The sequence below is a fragment of the Lepisma saccharinum genome, chromosome 30 (assembly GCF_977018435.1).
Source record: "Lepisma saccharinum chromosome 30, izLepSacc3.1, whole genome shotgun sequence".
In the NCBI taxonomy this organism is placed as follows: Eukaryota; Metazoa; Arthropoda; class Insecta; order Zygentoma; family Lepismatidae; genus Lepisma; species Lepisma saccharinum.
The window spans coordinates 9,600,053-9,613,592 of record NC_139258.1 but is presented as its reverse complement, the minus strand read 5'-3'; the positions used below and the strand labels follow the sequence as shown (position 1 = coordinate 9,613,592).

Below are 13,540 nucleotides of genomic sequence, written 5' to 3'. Positions count from 1 at the left end.
CCAAGTAGGGCATACATACTCAGGGGCGCCGACTTGTCAAAATTATTAGGGGGGCTCTGATCACTGAAATAAATTAATGAATGACTCACTCTCTCCCTTTTTTAAGTTTTGGCCTCAGTGTTCGGAATCTCATAAAAGCCCATGAATTCCTCAAGTATATAACATTTTTTATTCCCAGTTCGAATGCAGAATATTAATTGTCCACGGATGGATATGTCACAAGTTTCGTCAACGATAATAGCAAAATATTCCCGACTTTTAATATCTGCTACCGCGGAGCGCAAAACAGATCTCCCTAATATATCAAGGATCTCGTTCTGAATGTCATGTGAGAGCCATTTGTAGCCCGAACGTCCCATCCACTACCCTAGTTCATGCACATCGTCTTTTGAAACTCTTTTTAGTAAATATTTTAACAATACTCATAATTACATACTTAGTATATAGTAATAAGTCATGTGTTTTGCTGCCTCTGGTCATAGCCCCCCAAAGTTGATGGTTTAGCGGTCTCATCCCCCCAAAGTTGATGGTCTAGAACATTTCAAATGTGTATTTAAAGTTAAGTTCATGTGGCACAATTCAGAGTAAACTTTACAAGAGAAGCAAAATAATACATTAGATCCTCTTAAGCAAAATGATTAGGGGGGCTCTGCCCCCACATCGTTAAAATTGGGGGGCTCGAGTCCCCCCCAAGCCCCATGGAGTCGGCGCCTATGTACCTACTGGAAATCCAGTTCCGTGTGATGTGGGCTTTAAACGCACGGCCATGAAAATAGGCTCCGTTGCCTAGTTCGAGCGTCACATCGGCCTCTCTCCGGGGCACTTTTGTGTCATCCCTGACCTTTCGAGCAAATACTGTCAGTTTGTATCACGTGGATCACAAATACCAACTCTACAACGAGATCTTTCATTCTCTTAAACCTCCAAACACACGGGGTTGTGCTCCGACGTGGCAACAGCGCCAACTTCTGCCACACGCCTAATTTCATGGCCGTGCGTTTAGTAAATCAATTCACGATCTCTCCATCGAATATTCTGGATTCGAATCCCTGCCTGTGCGTTTCTTTGCGAATGTCCATCCCATTTCACACGATCATCATTCTTGTTCTCGAGATTGGCCCATGGAGGAAGAAGAGCGACGTAAATTGATTGATTTAGTTTATTTTACTTCGCTGTTTTGCCAATTATAGCTAATCGTGAAGATGAGCATGAGTGATGATTAGAGACCGGATGTTAGGCAAAATGCCTATTCTTTCCTGTTAGAGATATGATGAAAACGAATGTTGCGAAGGCCAGGGGGGAGGGATTAGCTTCATTTAAAGGCAATTTAATTTTGCCTATTTCATACGATATTGCCTATATTATTTCATAAATGCCAGATATTGCCTATTTTAGGCATTTTCTTTAAAATTGGGACATGACTGAACTCGGTGCATACAATTTCCTCTTCCCAGGATTAGTTTCCGATGCTTCCAAGAAATTTAAAAATAACAGTTAGCGAGTTATTGCAGCTAATGAGGACTTGGACAAATTAAGGGCAATTCAACAAGTTCTGAAAGGTGAAAATATACAAACTGAGTTAGATCCACATGTTCTCGCGTGCTTTAAGTATGCTCCGGTAACATCTGTGGAGGTTGAAAGATCTTTTTCAATTCTAAAAAATGTGTTGTCCGATCGCAGACATAACTTGTCGGTTGATCACCTGAAGAAATACCTTTTGTGATGTGCAACCACAATTAATGCTTCTTATTCAGAGACTGCCAAACAGTACAGTACAAACTTGAAATGCATTTAAACAGTTTCTTAGTTCGAACTGCTGTGTGGAATATATGGTGTACATTTTTTAACTGAAATAACCCTGTGTGCAGTGATAAAGTGTATATTTAAATAATTTGCGTACTGGTTGGAAGTAGCCAACAATTTATTTTGCCAGACTATTGTGTGTAGCCATTATACAATGGAAAATCTTGGGCTGACGTGACTCCTGTTTGCAGTGATTTATTAAGTACAATATTGAACTACTGTCTCTAATGATGAGCTCCTGGTTTATTTTAAGCAACTATAAAGAATGTACAGGTATGTTTCTATATTATTTAAACACCTATTTCTTTTTGTATGTCTATCTTCATTATTTTGAGTTAAATTTAATTTGCCTTTTTTATTGCCTATTTGTATTTTAATGCCTATTTTACTGCCTATTTTGAAAATTATAAGTGCTTATTTGCCTGCCTATTTTATATGTTTTTAGTGCCTAAACATCCGGTCTCTAGTGATGATATAATAGATTCATAAAAGGGCAACATGAGCCCCATGGAGGATTATACAGGCTATGAGTCCAGACGCCAGGGCCTCGATAGTCTGCAAAATGCAGTCCAGGGTGTACTACATTGGCGTGTCCAGAATATTGTAAAAAGGGGGGGAGGTTGTTACGTATTCTTTTCCAGTAGTCAATCCTTATTTTGCCATCTTTTCCTGCTTTTTTTTAAAAAAAAAATACTGGGCCAAAAGGGGTTATGACCCTCACTAACCCCTGGTGTACTACGTGGACATTTGGTGGTCTGCAGAAAGGGTCACCACCAGTGGCGTGGCGTGACTTTTTCAAAAGTGTTACCGGCCATCAGACGTTATCATCTCCACCCTACCCCCCCCCCCAAATGCCTTTGATCTGGATTTTTTTCTGCAATCCGCTCAATGATATATTTAGCCACAATCACTCCTAGAAAGAACTACCACTCATGAGAGAGTTACCGTGAAAATCCAGTGAATAGTAGTCGAGCCTTGTCAACCATCTCTGTTTCTTTGCAAAGAGGTGGAAAGGGAAAAAAGAACCACACATTCGGGTCAGTTTGACGTTTCTGCGGTGAGCAACGACAGAATTCCCCTCCACCAGCGGTGGGAGGAAGTCCAGCTGTACTGTACTACTGTTGCCAACTTAGTTTTTTGGAGCAAGGTTTGTCCAATTCACGAATCGCATCAAGTACTTATCTTTTCGTCTATTACTAAACGGTCTCAGTTGTAGTTAAAGCCAGCTTTGGCTTTGCAGTCTAGCTCTTGTTGCTTCAGAGAAATAGTATCCCCGTTTTAGGCGGGACTTAGCTCTTTTCTGGAAATCCAATGTGACAACACTTGCTGATCCGGTAGGCCGCAGTGGCAACAGGGCCCCTAAACAGGCATATGAGCACACTTGCCTCCAAGTCTTTCCCCGCTGTTCCCTTGCATTGGCACCCTTTCCTCTTGTTGCCTCTTGAGGGTAGCGGAACGGTCTGTCTCTTCCTGTCTCTTCGCTTTTGTCGGCTGCAGAAAAAATGTCCTCTGCAACGCTCTCTGTTAACTTACTGTATTTAACAATGTTGATAATTTATTGAGAAAAAAAACTATTTAATTTCTTTACATTTTGCTGTTACATACATCTGGTCACCACCCCAAAAACGACGTGAAAACCTAATCCAATGAATAAAGAATTGGGACGTTGAATAGACAATAATTTCCCTGAGTGGAAGTAAATTCCATTTGATGACTCAACCAAGGATTTGACCGACCATCCCTGGTAATGTTACCCACAGTCGATTGTTTTCGGCGGCTGAAGAGTTTCCATGGCCATCGTGGTTGAGTGTCCTTTGCGGAACCAGCACGCACGTGACCTTACCTTCGTTCAAGATTCGCCCGCAGAGAGTGCAACCAGCGTTGCCACATGAAGGGAAATTTCCCTTTTGTAGGGAAATTCGGACCGAAATTTTAACCAAAAGGGAATTTTGATTAAAAATACCACAATTTTAGGGAAATTTTAAAACATCTGACTCTACGTTATTACAATTTATGTTTAGTTTCAGTTTCAGGCGTCCGGAAGGGGAGGGCAAGGGGGGCCGTGACCCCCCCTGGAAAATGAAAGTCAACCAAAAATTATGTATTTCACACATATAATTTCATTTTAGCCACAATAATATATGTTAATTATTGCATGAACATCATAAATTCAAATTTAAGCAATATTATTTTATGGAACAACACTTTTGTTGAAAAAAATGTGCCATGTTCCCCCCCCCCCTGGAAAAAATACCTTCCTTGCCCCTCCCTGGAAAAAATCCTGCAGACGTCCATGATCCTGCATCTATTTCAATTTCTATTAAGTTTATTGTACGTCGCTTTAATGCATCTTCGGATATTAGTCACGATCATGGGGATTAAATATTTAATGGATTTGTGGCCAAGAAGCGATAAAGCTGACATGTATGGGAAACAATTGTTTAATATTTTTTATTCATGCGAACATCGACCAACGGACATACTACTACTACTGCTATAATCACCACACTCATAATAATAATAATAATAATTATTATTATTATTATTATTGCATGATTTATTTAGGTGAAGGGAAAAATTTGTCCAATAAGGGAAATTTTGACCGTTGGAAAGGGAAATTGTGCCGTCATATTGTGGCAACACTGAGTGCAATAGGGTTTCTTGGCAGCGCCTTGCGAGAGGGGGATTGGCCTTGGGAAGTCGAAAAAAATCGGTCACGCCGGAGTGTGTTTGAGTCCCGTCCGTTTCACATGATGAGGCTTCGCGGCCCATTTCACATCCATTGTGGCTCCCGTGTTCCACGCAGGGAGCTGGTTTCATTGCGTGAGCGAGATTCGGTCTGTGGATCGCTTTTTGTATTAGTGCGCTTTTGTTTACTTAGTTCCTTTTAGCATAATGCACAGAATCCACCTTTACCATGGACGTCCGCAGGATTTTTTCCAGGGAGGGTCAAGGAAGGTATTTTTTTCCAGGGGGGGCAAACAAGGCACATTTTCTCCAAAAATAGTGTTGTTCCCTAAAAAAAAAATTGCTTAAATTTGAATTTATGATGTTCATAACACCAGGAGCGTATACGAGGCTATCTGCGAAGCCTGAAAACTAGAGAATAGAATACAGAAGGAAAATCTATTATACATTGTGAATAAAATTACTAATTCCAATTAGATGATGGCGATTCTGCAGTTGGCAACCTTATTTCTCATGAGTTGGCAACCTTATTTCTCATGAGTTGGCAACCTTATTTCTCATGAGTTGGCAACCTGGTTTCTTATGAGTTGGCAACCTGGTTTCTTATGAGTTGGCAACCTGGTTTCTTATGGGTTGGCAACCTGGTTTCTTATGAGTTGGCAACCTGGTTTCTTATGAGTAGGCAACCTAGCCGCCGTTGGCATGACAACGATACTTCCTAGAAGACGCCGAGAAGGTGTTAAGGTACTCCCCCTTCCACAGCCACGTGTCATAGTGAGATAGCCCATATCTTCGACTTAACATACGCCACTGATTAACACATATTATTGTGGCTAAAATGAAATTATGTGTGTGAAATACCTAATTTTTGGTTGACTTTCATTTTCCAGGAGGGGGCACGGACCCTCCTTTCCCCCGCCTTCCGGACGCCCATGACCGTGACTGGATGACGAGTGCAATTTCTGTTATTCTCCATTCATCCTCCTCGTCGCGATTATTGTGTGGTATTCGAAAAATTTCCCACGAGTGGGTTTGTCTTTTTTCTGTCACTTTTGGCTACGCGACGACGAGGATGAATAATAATATGACATTAATGGACACTCGAAGAGGACACCCCATGTCGGGATTCGAACCAGTTCGGTGGCGAGATGGAAAGTCGACTTATCGCGCTACGTCACAAAGAGTAGTGGAGATTGCAGTTGCTCTGTATTTATTTTACTTCTCTTTTCTGATACTTTTGGCTAATTACGAAGATGAAGATGAGTAGGGCTGTTGATATGAAACAAATAAGGACAGCGGAGTGGTCCAGTCGGTAAGGGGCCTGACTGTCACGCGGGAGACCCGGGTTCGATTCCTGGGTGGGAATTTTTCCGACCTTGTCCCCGCATAAAGCTTACCCAGCCTCGAATCAACGGGTACCTAGGGGCAACCCTGGGGTTAAAGGTGGCCGGAGCGTAGTGCTGATCACATCACCTCAAAAATGGCCGAGATCGTGAATTGTGAGGCCCTATCCCAATATCTCCTGAATGAGCCTTCAAGCACCAAACCCAAGATGCCATAGCCTCGTATGCCGCATAAGTTTCGAGTCCTTAGGGCATTATATTGCATACGAGACATCAGGAGCGTATATTCTAGGCTAGCTAGGCTATCTGCGAAGCCTGAAGTCTAGAGAATAAAATTCAGGAGAAAATTCGATCAGAAATTGTAAATAATATTATTCATATCAGTGAGATGATGATGGTGTCTCTGGAGTTGGCAACCTGATTTTATTTTGAGTTGGCACCCTGATTTCTTATGAGTTGGCACCCTGATTTCTTATGAGTTGGCAACCTGATTTCTTATGAGTTGGCAACCTGATTTATGAGTTGGCAACCTGATTTCTTATGAGTTGGCACCCTGATTTCTTATGAGTTGGCACCCTGATTTCTTGTGAGTTGGCAACCTGATTTCTTGTGAGTTGGCAACATGATTTCCAATGAGTTGGCAACCTGATTTCCTGTGAGTTGGCAACCTGATTTCCTGTGAGTTGGCAACCTGATTTCCTGTGAGTTGGCAACCTGATTTCCTGTGAGTTGGCAACCTGATTTCCAATGAGTTGGCAACCTGATTTCCAATGAGTTGGCAACCTGATTTCCAATGAGTTGGCAACCTGATTTCCAATGAGTTGGCAACCTGATTTCCAATGAGTTGGCAACGTGATTTCCAATGAGTTGGCAGCGTGATTTCCAATGAGTTGGCAGCGTGATTTCTTATGAGTTGGCAGCGTGATTTCTTATGAGTTGGCAGCGTGATTTCTTATGAGTTGGCAACGTGGTTTCTTATGAGTTGGCAGCGTGATTTCTTATGAGTTGGCAGCGTGATTTCTTATGAGTTGGCAGCGTGATTTCTTATGAGTTGGCAGCGTGATTTCTTATGAGTTGGCAGCGTGTTTTCTTATGAGTTGGCAGCGTGATTTCTTATGAGTTGGCAGCGTGATTTCTTATGAGTTGGCAACCTGATTTCTTGTGAGTTGGCAACGTGATTTCTTGTGAGTTGGCAACGTGATTTCTTGTGAGTTGGCAACGTGATTTCTTGTGAGTTGGCAACCTGATTTCCAATGAGTTGGCAACCTGATTTCCAATGAGTTGGCAACCTGATTTCCAATGAGTTGGCAACCTGATTTCCAATGAGTTGGCAGCGTGATTTCCAATGAGTTGGCAACCTGATTTCCAATGAGTTGGCAACCTGATTTCCAATGAGTTGGCAACCTGATTTCCAATGAGTTGGCAACCTGATTTCCAATGAGTTGGCAACGTGGTTTCCAATGAGTTGGCAGCGTGATTTCTTATGAGTTGGCAGCGTGATTTCTTATGAGTTGGGAGCGTGATTTCTTATGAGTTGGCAGCGTGATTTCTTATGATTTGCCAACCTGATTTCTTATGAGTTGCCAACCTGATTTCTTATGAGTTGTCTTATGAGTTGCCAATCTGATTTCTTATGGTTTGGCAACCTGATTTCTTATGGTTTGGCATCCTGATTTCTTATGGTTTGGCATCCTGATTTCTTATGGTTTGGCAAATTTATTTATATTCATTCTAGTTTTTGTACTTTTAACCACTGTTATTTTTTAAAGGAGCTTTCCCTACGTTTCAGAGGCTGAATCTGCCTCCGTCTCTAGGGTACCGTGTAGTCTGTTAGATCATATAAATGGTTGCCTTGGAGGATTGGTGGCCTAGGCTCCACCGCGTCTGTCGGTCACAAGGACCTCTATATAGCCTACATAAAGTTGACAGGTAGGATTATCAGTGGCCTATTATTATTATTAAATGGTAGAATATATTTTTTCCCTTCAAATAATATAAAATTCAACATTTATATCTTTTCCAAAATATATGTAAAAATGTTACACCTTCAATGCACCATATTTAATCCATTAGATAAAGAAATTAAAGTGTTTAAGGCATTATCGAGGGGAGATATGAACTTCTCTGTATTAGACCTTAATTGACACGTGGGTTCTGAATTAAACTTTGGGGAGGACAATATCCAACTCTACGTCTTAGATTATGGCGAGTACTTTAGTTAGAGGGGGGATTGAGCATTAAATTGAAGGGGATATCCAATTGTCGTAGACTGTCCAATATCCACTCTTCAATATTAACAGTAAGTCTAAAATTGGCATGGAAATGTTGGTGGTAGGATTGAGTATGAAATTTAAAGGGGGGCATTGGAAGCTATTGATAACGTGTTAAATCTTAGATTGTGAAGGGATTTCTGTAGTGGAGAGAGAGTTCGAACATTACATTTTGGAGACTATAATTAGCGATAAGGCATCCACACGTTCTCGACCCCGAATGTGCAAAAGGAAAAGACTAAATATCTCGGGATCTTAAGAAAGTGTTGACACCCCCCATTAAATTAATATTCTTCAAAGCCTGCAAAGAAATTGATGTAAAAATTTTCTTGATCGCTTCGTTCGCAATGATTTCTTGCTATGATGTGTGCTTGGCGCTTTAATGTGATGCATATGAAGTTTTTGTACTAAAGCTGCATTACAAGACAAGCGATATTCGCCATTGATTGATTTGGTATTTGAAGTTCACTTTATGCACTCTAAGGCTAATCGGGACTGAACCTACAGTTTAAAGTGGGATCCACGCGATATCCTCGATTATGATGAACGATTTTAAGGGTGGTCTTGAGTGATGGCACCCCTGTTTAGGGAGGAGGGGCAGATCAAGTATAATGTTCAGTAATGCTAAGTTACTTTCGGTAGACACGCTGTCGTAATTAAATATTTTCTGGGGATTACGATATGGTTTAAGGGCGCGAATAATAGGATTTGGGGGGGACGCATGATATGATTTTTTGGGGGGATGGACACCCCTGGTGGCGCGAGACGGCTCCACCAATGGGCACGTGAGAGGGAACGGGATTGCGTGGACGGGGGGAGCGACTGCAGTTACCAGCCTTTGCAGCAGCGTGTACAGCGGTACTCCAGAGATGACTGGGACAGACTATATCGTACTATGTCGACAACAGCTTCAGACCACAAGCAGGCATACTCGCGTTTCGGTCCTTGGAACAAAAACTACCTCGTATCTGTGAGTTTTTCTGCAGCAACGATGTCTGGACGAAGCATTTGCGTCATGGGGATCTCCGTGCAGCGTCTGTTGATCGTCAACTTGACGCGTCTGGCCGAGAGGTTACTCGTCACGTGGCGATTGCCAGTCGGTGGTTGCTCGCTAGTCGAATTCATCGCTGCTGAACATTGGAAGTATTGGAAAGGGCTCGTAGGAGAGAAGATGGAAAAACTAAAAGAAATGGTAAGCCATAATTCTATAAGGCACCACTTCAACCTCATATTACGTGAAACAAAATGAATCGTGGATAATTTATGTAGTATTATTTTTGCATTAGACTGTATAATTTGGAATCGTATGTTGAGAAAATTCTCGTCGTACGACAGCCAGAAGGACGTCAATTTTATCAAATTTACAGGAGAGAGAGAAAGAGAATGTATAAATTGAAAAACTCAATATGCTGACCAAGGTAGAAATTTATTTTATTATAAAACATAAAAACTAAACGTAACGTTTCAACCTTCTAGCAAGGTCTTCTTCAGACTCTGCACCAAGTACAAATGTAACAAAGATATATATACACAAACATTACTAGCATCCAGACTATTAGAAAGTTGTTCTGGAACATTCTAGCAGGTGGCTTTCCCTTGTCCAACTTTCTAATAGTCTGGAGGGGAGTAATTTTTGTATATATATCGTCCTGTTTTGTACCTTGTTACATTTGTACTTGGTGCAGAGTCTGAAGAAGACCTTGCTAGAAGGTTGAAACGTTACGTTTAGTTTATGTTTTATAATAAAATAAATTTCTGCCTTGGTCAGCATATTGAGTTTTTCATATAATGGAAACAAGACTTAATGGTCTTATAAATTGCTGTCAGGACAAAGTAATTATATCTAGTAATACACACTATCCCAATCTGCGATCCAATAACGCAAGCCGTATCCGAGTACCAAAATGTAACAAGGCAAGATACGGATCAAAATCCCTGTCATCTCTGGCAAGTAAAGCGTGGAACCAACTACCTGTAAATTGATTAGGGCATTAATCTATGAATACTGACACCGTGCCTCATTTACCTCATTGCCTCCTTCATATAACGTAGCTGCAAAAGTGTTTATTTTATTCTATTTCTTATATTTTCAATTATATAATTTTTTAATATTCCATTAAAAAAAAAGAAAGGTCAAGTGTTCCCCTGTGCATAGCACCACGCCATGAAGGCGTATAGATAGGGGGTGTGGGGATAACGCCCCAGAAAAGTTCCGTCCTGTTTTGTACCTTGTTACATTTGTACTTGGTGCAGTCTCTGAAGAAGACCTCCCTAGAAGGTTGAAACGTTACGTTTAGTTTGTTCTATAATAAAATAAATTTCGGCCTTGTTCAGCATTTTTAGTTTTTCTTATTTTCGACATATCTAAAAATGCCTCCAGAACCGTACTTGAGCGTGCGTTCAACATTCAAGGTCCGTATGGAACATGAAATCACCGTACAAATACGGGAAGGGTCGTAGTGTCGTCAACGCTCATGCAATGTAATGCTGTGTAGCTCCCTCGTTGAGTCATTGTTGCCAAACAGTGGAAAGCGATGCACAAGAGTGATAAGGCGTGACTGTTGTCTCGTCGGCAGCTGAGCATGCATCCGGGGGCTTTGTGGAAATGTTCCAGGCCGTGTATCTTCGGCCTTGACCCCCGTTTGCTCCAAATGTAGGCTGCGTCACAACAAAGCTCCAACCAGGAGAGCAGGGTGTCAGCAGGTTGGCTGGAACATGTCCCCAAGTAGAAATACATGGATGTGCCTGTATAATTAATCCCCAACGCTAATGCTGGGAGATACATTTGATAAAGGGCACGGACGCTTCATACCGAATTAGCGATCAGTTGAATGGGGCTGTTCATTGCCAAACTTTTCCGCTAGAGGCGCCACCCCTGTTGTGTCCCTAAAGAATTTCGCACGTCATCTGGTTGCCCTAAGCTTTACATTGGAGCGCGATAGGATGGCTATTCAAACGTTATTCTCAACGAAGGTAAGAATTTCTTGTGTAAATCGATAACAAAAATGTCCTTAGCAAACCATTAAGATTATGTAGCAAGTCATAAGTTTCCGAAAATTACCTTCTCCTGAACCTAAGAATTAATATGTTAAAGCGCAACGGCAGGGTTGCTTAGACGGGCTAAATATAGTATGTTTATGCACAAAGAGCACAAAACTTGACGTAATTTTGGTCGTCCCTAGCTGCCATGAGTCTATAATACAAAAAATTAAGATTTTTACACTACGCTTTTATGTTTCCTCTTGCCAGTATGTGTAATTCAACGGCGAAAGTAGGAATCTGAGAAACTTCCAAAATTACAAAGAAAAATGTATTAAGTGAGTAATCACATGATATTTATTATTATACACTATGCTCTATCCGATAGCTGGATCCTTGGTCACATCACCCATCCTCGATTTAGGAAGATTTTTTTAATTTTTTTTTTATAAAGATTGTGCTGCAAATTGTGAAGAACAAAATTCTGGAGCGCGGAAAGAAGTATTTACGACTGTAGAGCCGTTTAAAGTTGAGATGTAGCCGTTTTAAGTTGCGAGGTGGAAGTCTATTTGCGGCCATGTAAGTTTCGTAGCACCCATACCGATGTATGTATGTAAAAGTCGGTTTTTCAGGGCTATACCCAAAGAAATGCCATGAAAATTGCTGTCCAAATTTCCCGCCGATGTCAGGCTCCGTCGCTGGGGTAATTAACCTACCGCCCACTACCGCTACCGCGGCCCCGCCTTTCTCTATAGTCCCCCTTTGGAAGGCATGTTAGAAACTGCCCGGAGCCACCTGCCCAACACATTTTCCGCACTGAAACATTAGGAAGGTACCAAAAAATTAAACTTCAGAAGGTAACTTACCTCTTTATCCCAAGGCCAGGCACTGAACGTTTAGTGGGGCGTGCGCCTGTGACATGAATCCATGATGGAAGCCGTGAAAGACCGTATTGACGTTACGTAGGTAAGGAATTTTAATGTTATAAAAAATGCAAATTTCGTAGGACGTAGAACATCAAAAATTACCTTCCGCGCTTGTTTGGAATTCCCTTTCTTAGAAGAAACTTCATTTTGGACGAAATGTGCTCGAAATCGAGGGTGGGTGATGTGACCACGGAGCCCGATAGCTTAATATTATCATATTTCCCCCTCCGTATTTTCGTCCTTTTTGTTTCGGGTTACAACAATTATAAAATTGTGATTCCTGTAAATCAGAAAGCCGTAGAGGTTGCGAAACATGAAACAGAATACAAAATATTTTTTTATTAACTTTTCTTCTCGATAAATCTGTATGTATAAAATAGAGAACCATATTTACTAGCCATGAGGACAAGTATGATATCACGTAAAAAGAGGAGTCAGTTATTAATAACAACTATAAAAATAAAATTACAGTCGCGTGGAAGTATTATGTATTATTCTTTACCAGATTCACAAGAATAAAGCACTAAATTGTGAAAATTTCAAGTGGCATAAACAAGTGCTGTGGAAATTTTAAGGCTTTTTTGAGTTGACGATCGTCTTATTAAAATTCTTAATTTCACAGCACTGTTTATTCATCTATCATGTTCCGACATAATTTCTGAGGTTAAGACTAAATTAAACTTGCAATTTAATGTAATAGCACCACGCTCAACATCAAATTCCCAATGTATTAAAATGAGAGAACAATTGTCTATCAAAAGCAGCAGGGGTGCTGCCACCTACAAGAGTTTGCTTTAACCAAACCCATTCTCTTCGATTGACATCGGCCATTTTCGTGTCATAAGGCACCGAATGTCCCTGGCCGTTACAAAAGTTGTACAACAGAACACAAAGCAAGGAAAATCTGTACACGAAACATGAAAACACTACAAACAAGGTAATGAAAACAACTGACACAAACAGATGTACGCTTAGCAACGTTGTAACGGAAGCAGGGGCGCCGACTTGTCAAAATTATTTGGAGGGCTCTAATCACTGAAATAAATTAATGAATGACTCACTCTCTCCCTTTTTTAAGTTTTGGCCTCAGTGTTCGGAATCTCATAAAAGCCCATGAATTCCTCAAAAATATCAAAATTTTTATTCACAGTTCTAATGCAGAATATTAATTGTCCATGGATGGATATGTCACAAGTTTCGTCAACCATATTAGCAAAATATTTCCGACTTTTAATATGTGCTACCACGGAGCGCAAAACAGATCTCCCTACTATATCAATGATCTCGTTCTGAATGTCATCTGAGAGCCATTTGTAGCCCGAACGTCCCATCCACTACCCTAGTTCATGCACATCGTCTTTTGAAACTCTTTTAGTACAAATGTTAACAATACTCATAATTATATACTTAGTATATAGTAATAAGTCATGTGTTTTGCTGTCTCTGGTCATAGCCCCCCCAAAGTTGATGGTTTAGCGGTCTCAGTCCCCCAAATTTGATGGTCTAGAACATTTCAAATGAGTATTTAAAG

The 13,540-nt window shown here is 40.9% G+C and overlaps 1 protein-coding gene across 2 annotated transcripts in view; it reads left to right on the top strand.

Moving 5' to 3' along the window:
* Positions 1 to 13,540, top strand: part of Tsp66E (Tetraspanin 66E) — a 99,979-nt gene that overhangs the window by 16,477 nt on the left and 69,962 nt on the right. Inside the window, exon 1 of one of the 2 annotated variants that reach the window (XM_083115558.1) lies at positions 9,218 to 9,296. The exons of the other annotated variant lie outside the window; for it this stretch is intronic. Within the exon in view, the coding sequence (XP_082971684.1) occupies positions 9,276 to 9,296 (21 nt within the window). The 5' untranslated portion in view covers positions 9,218 to 9,275. Of the gene's footprint in view, positions 1 to 9,217; positions 9,297 to 13,540 lie in introns of those variants that run through there. 2 annotated transcript variants of the gene reach the window in all.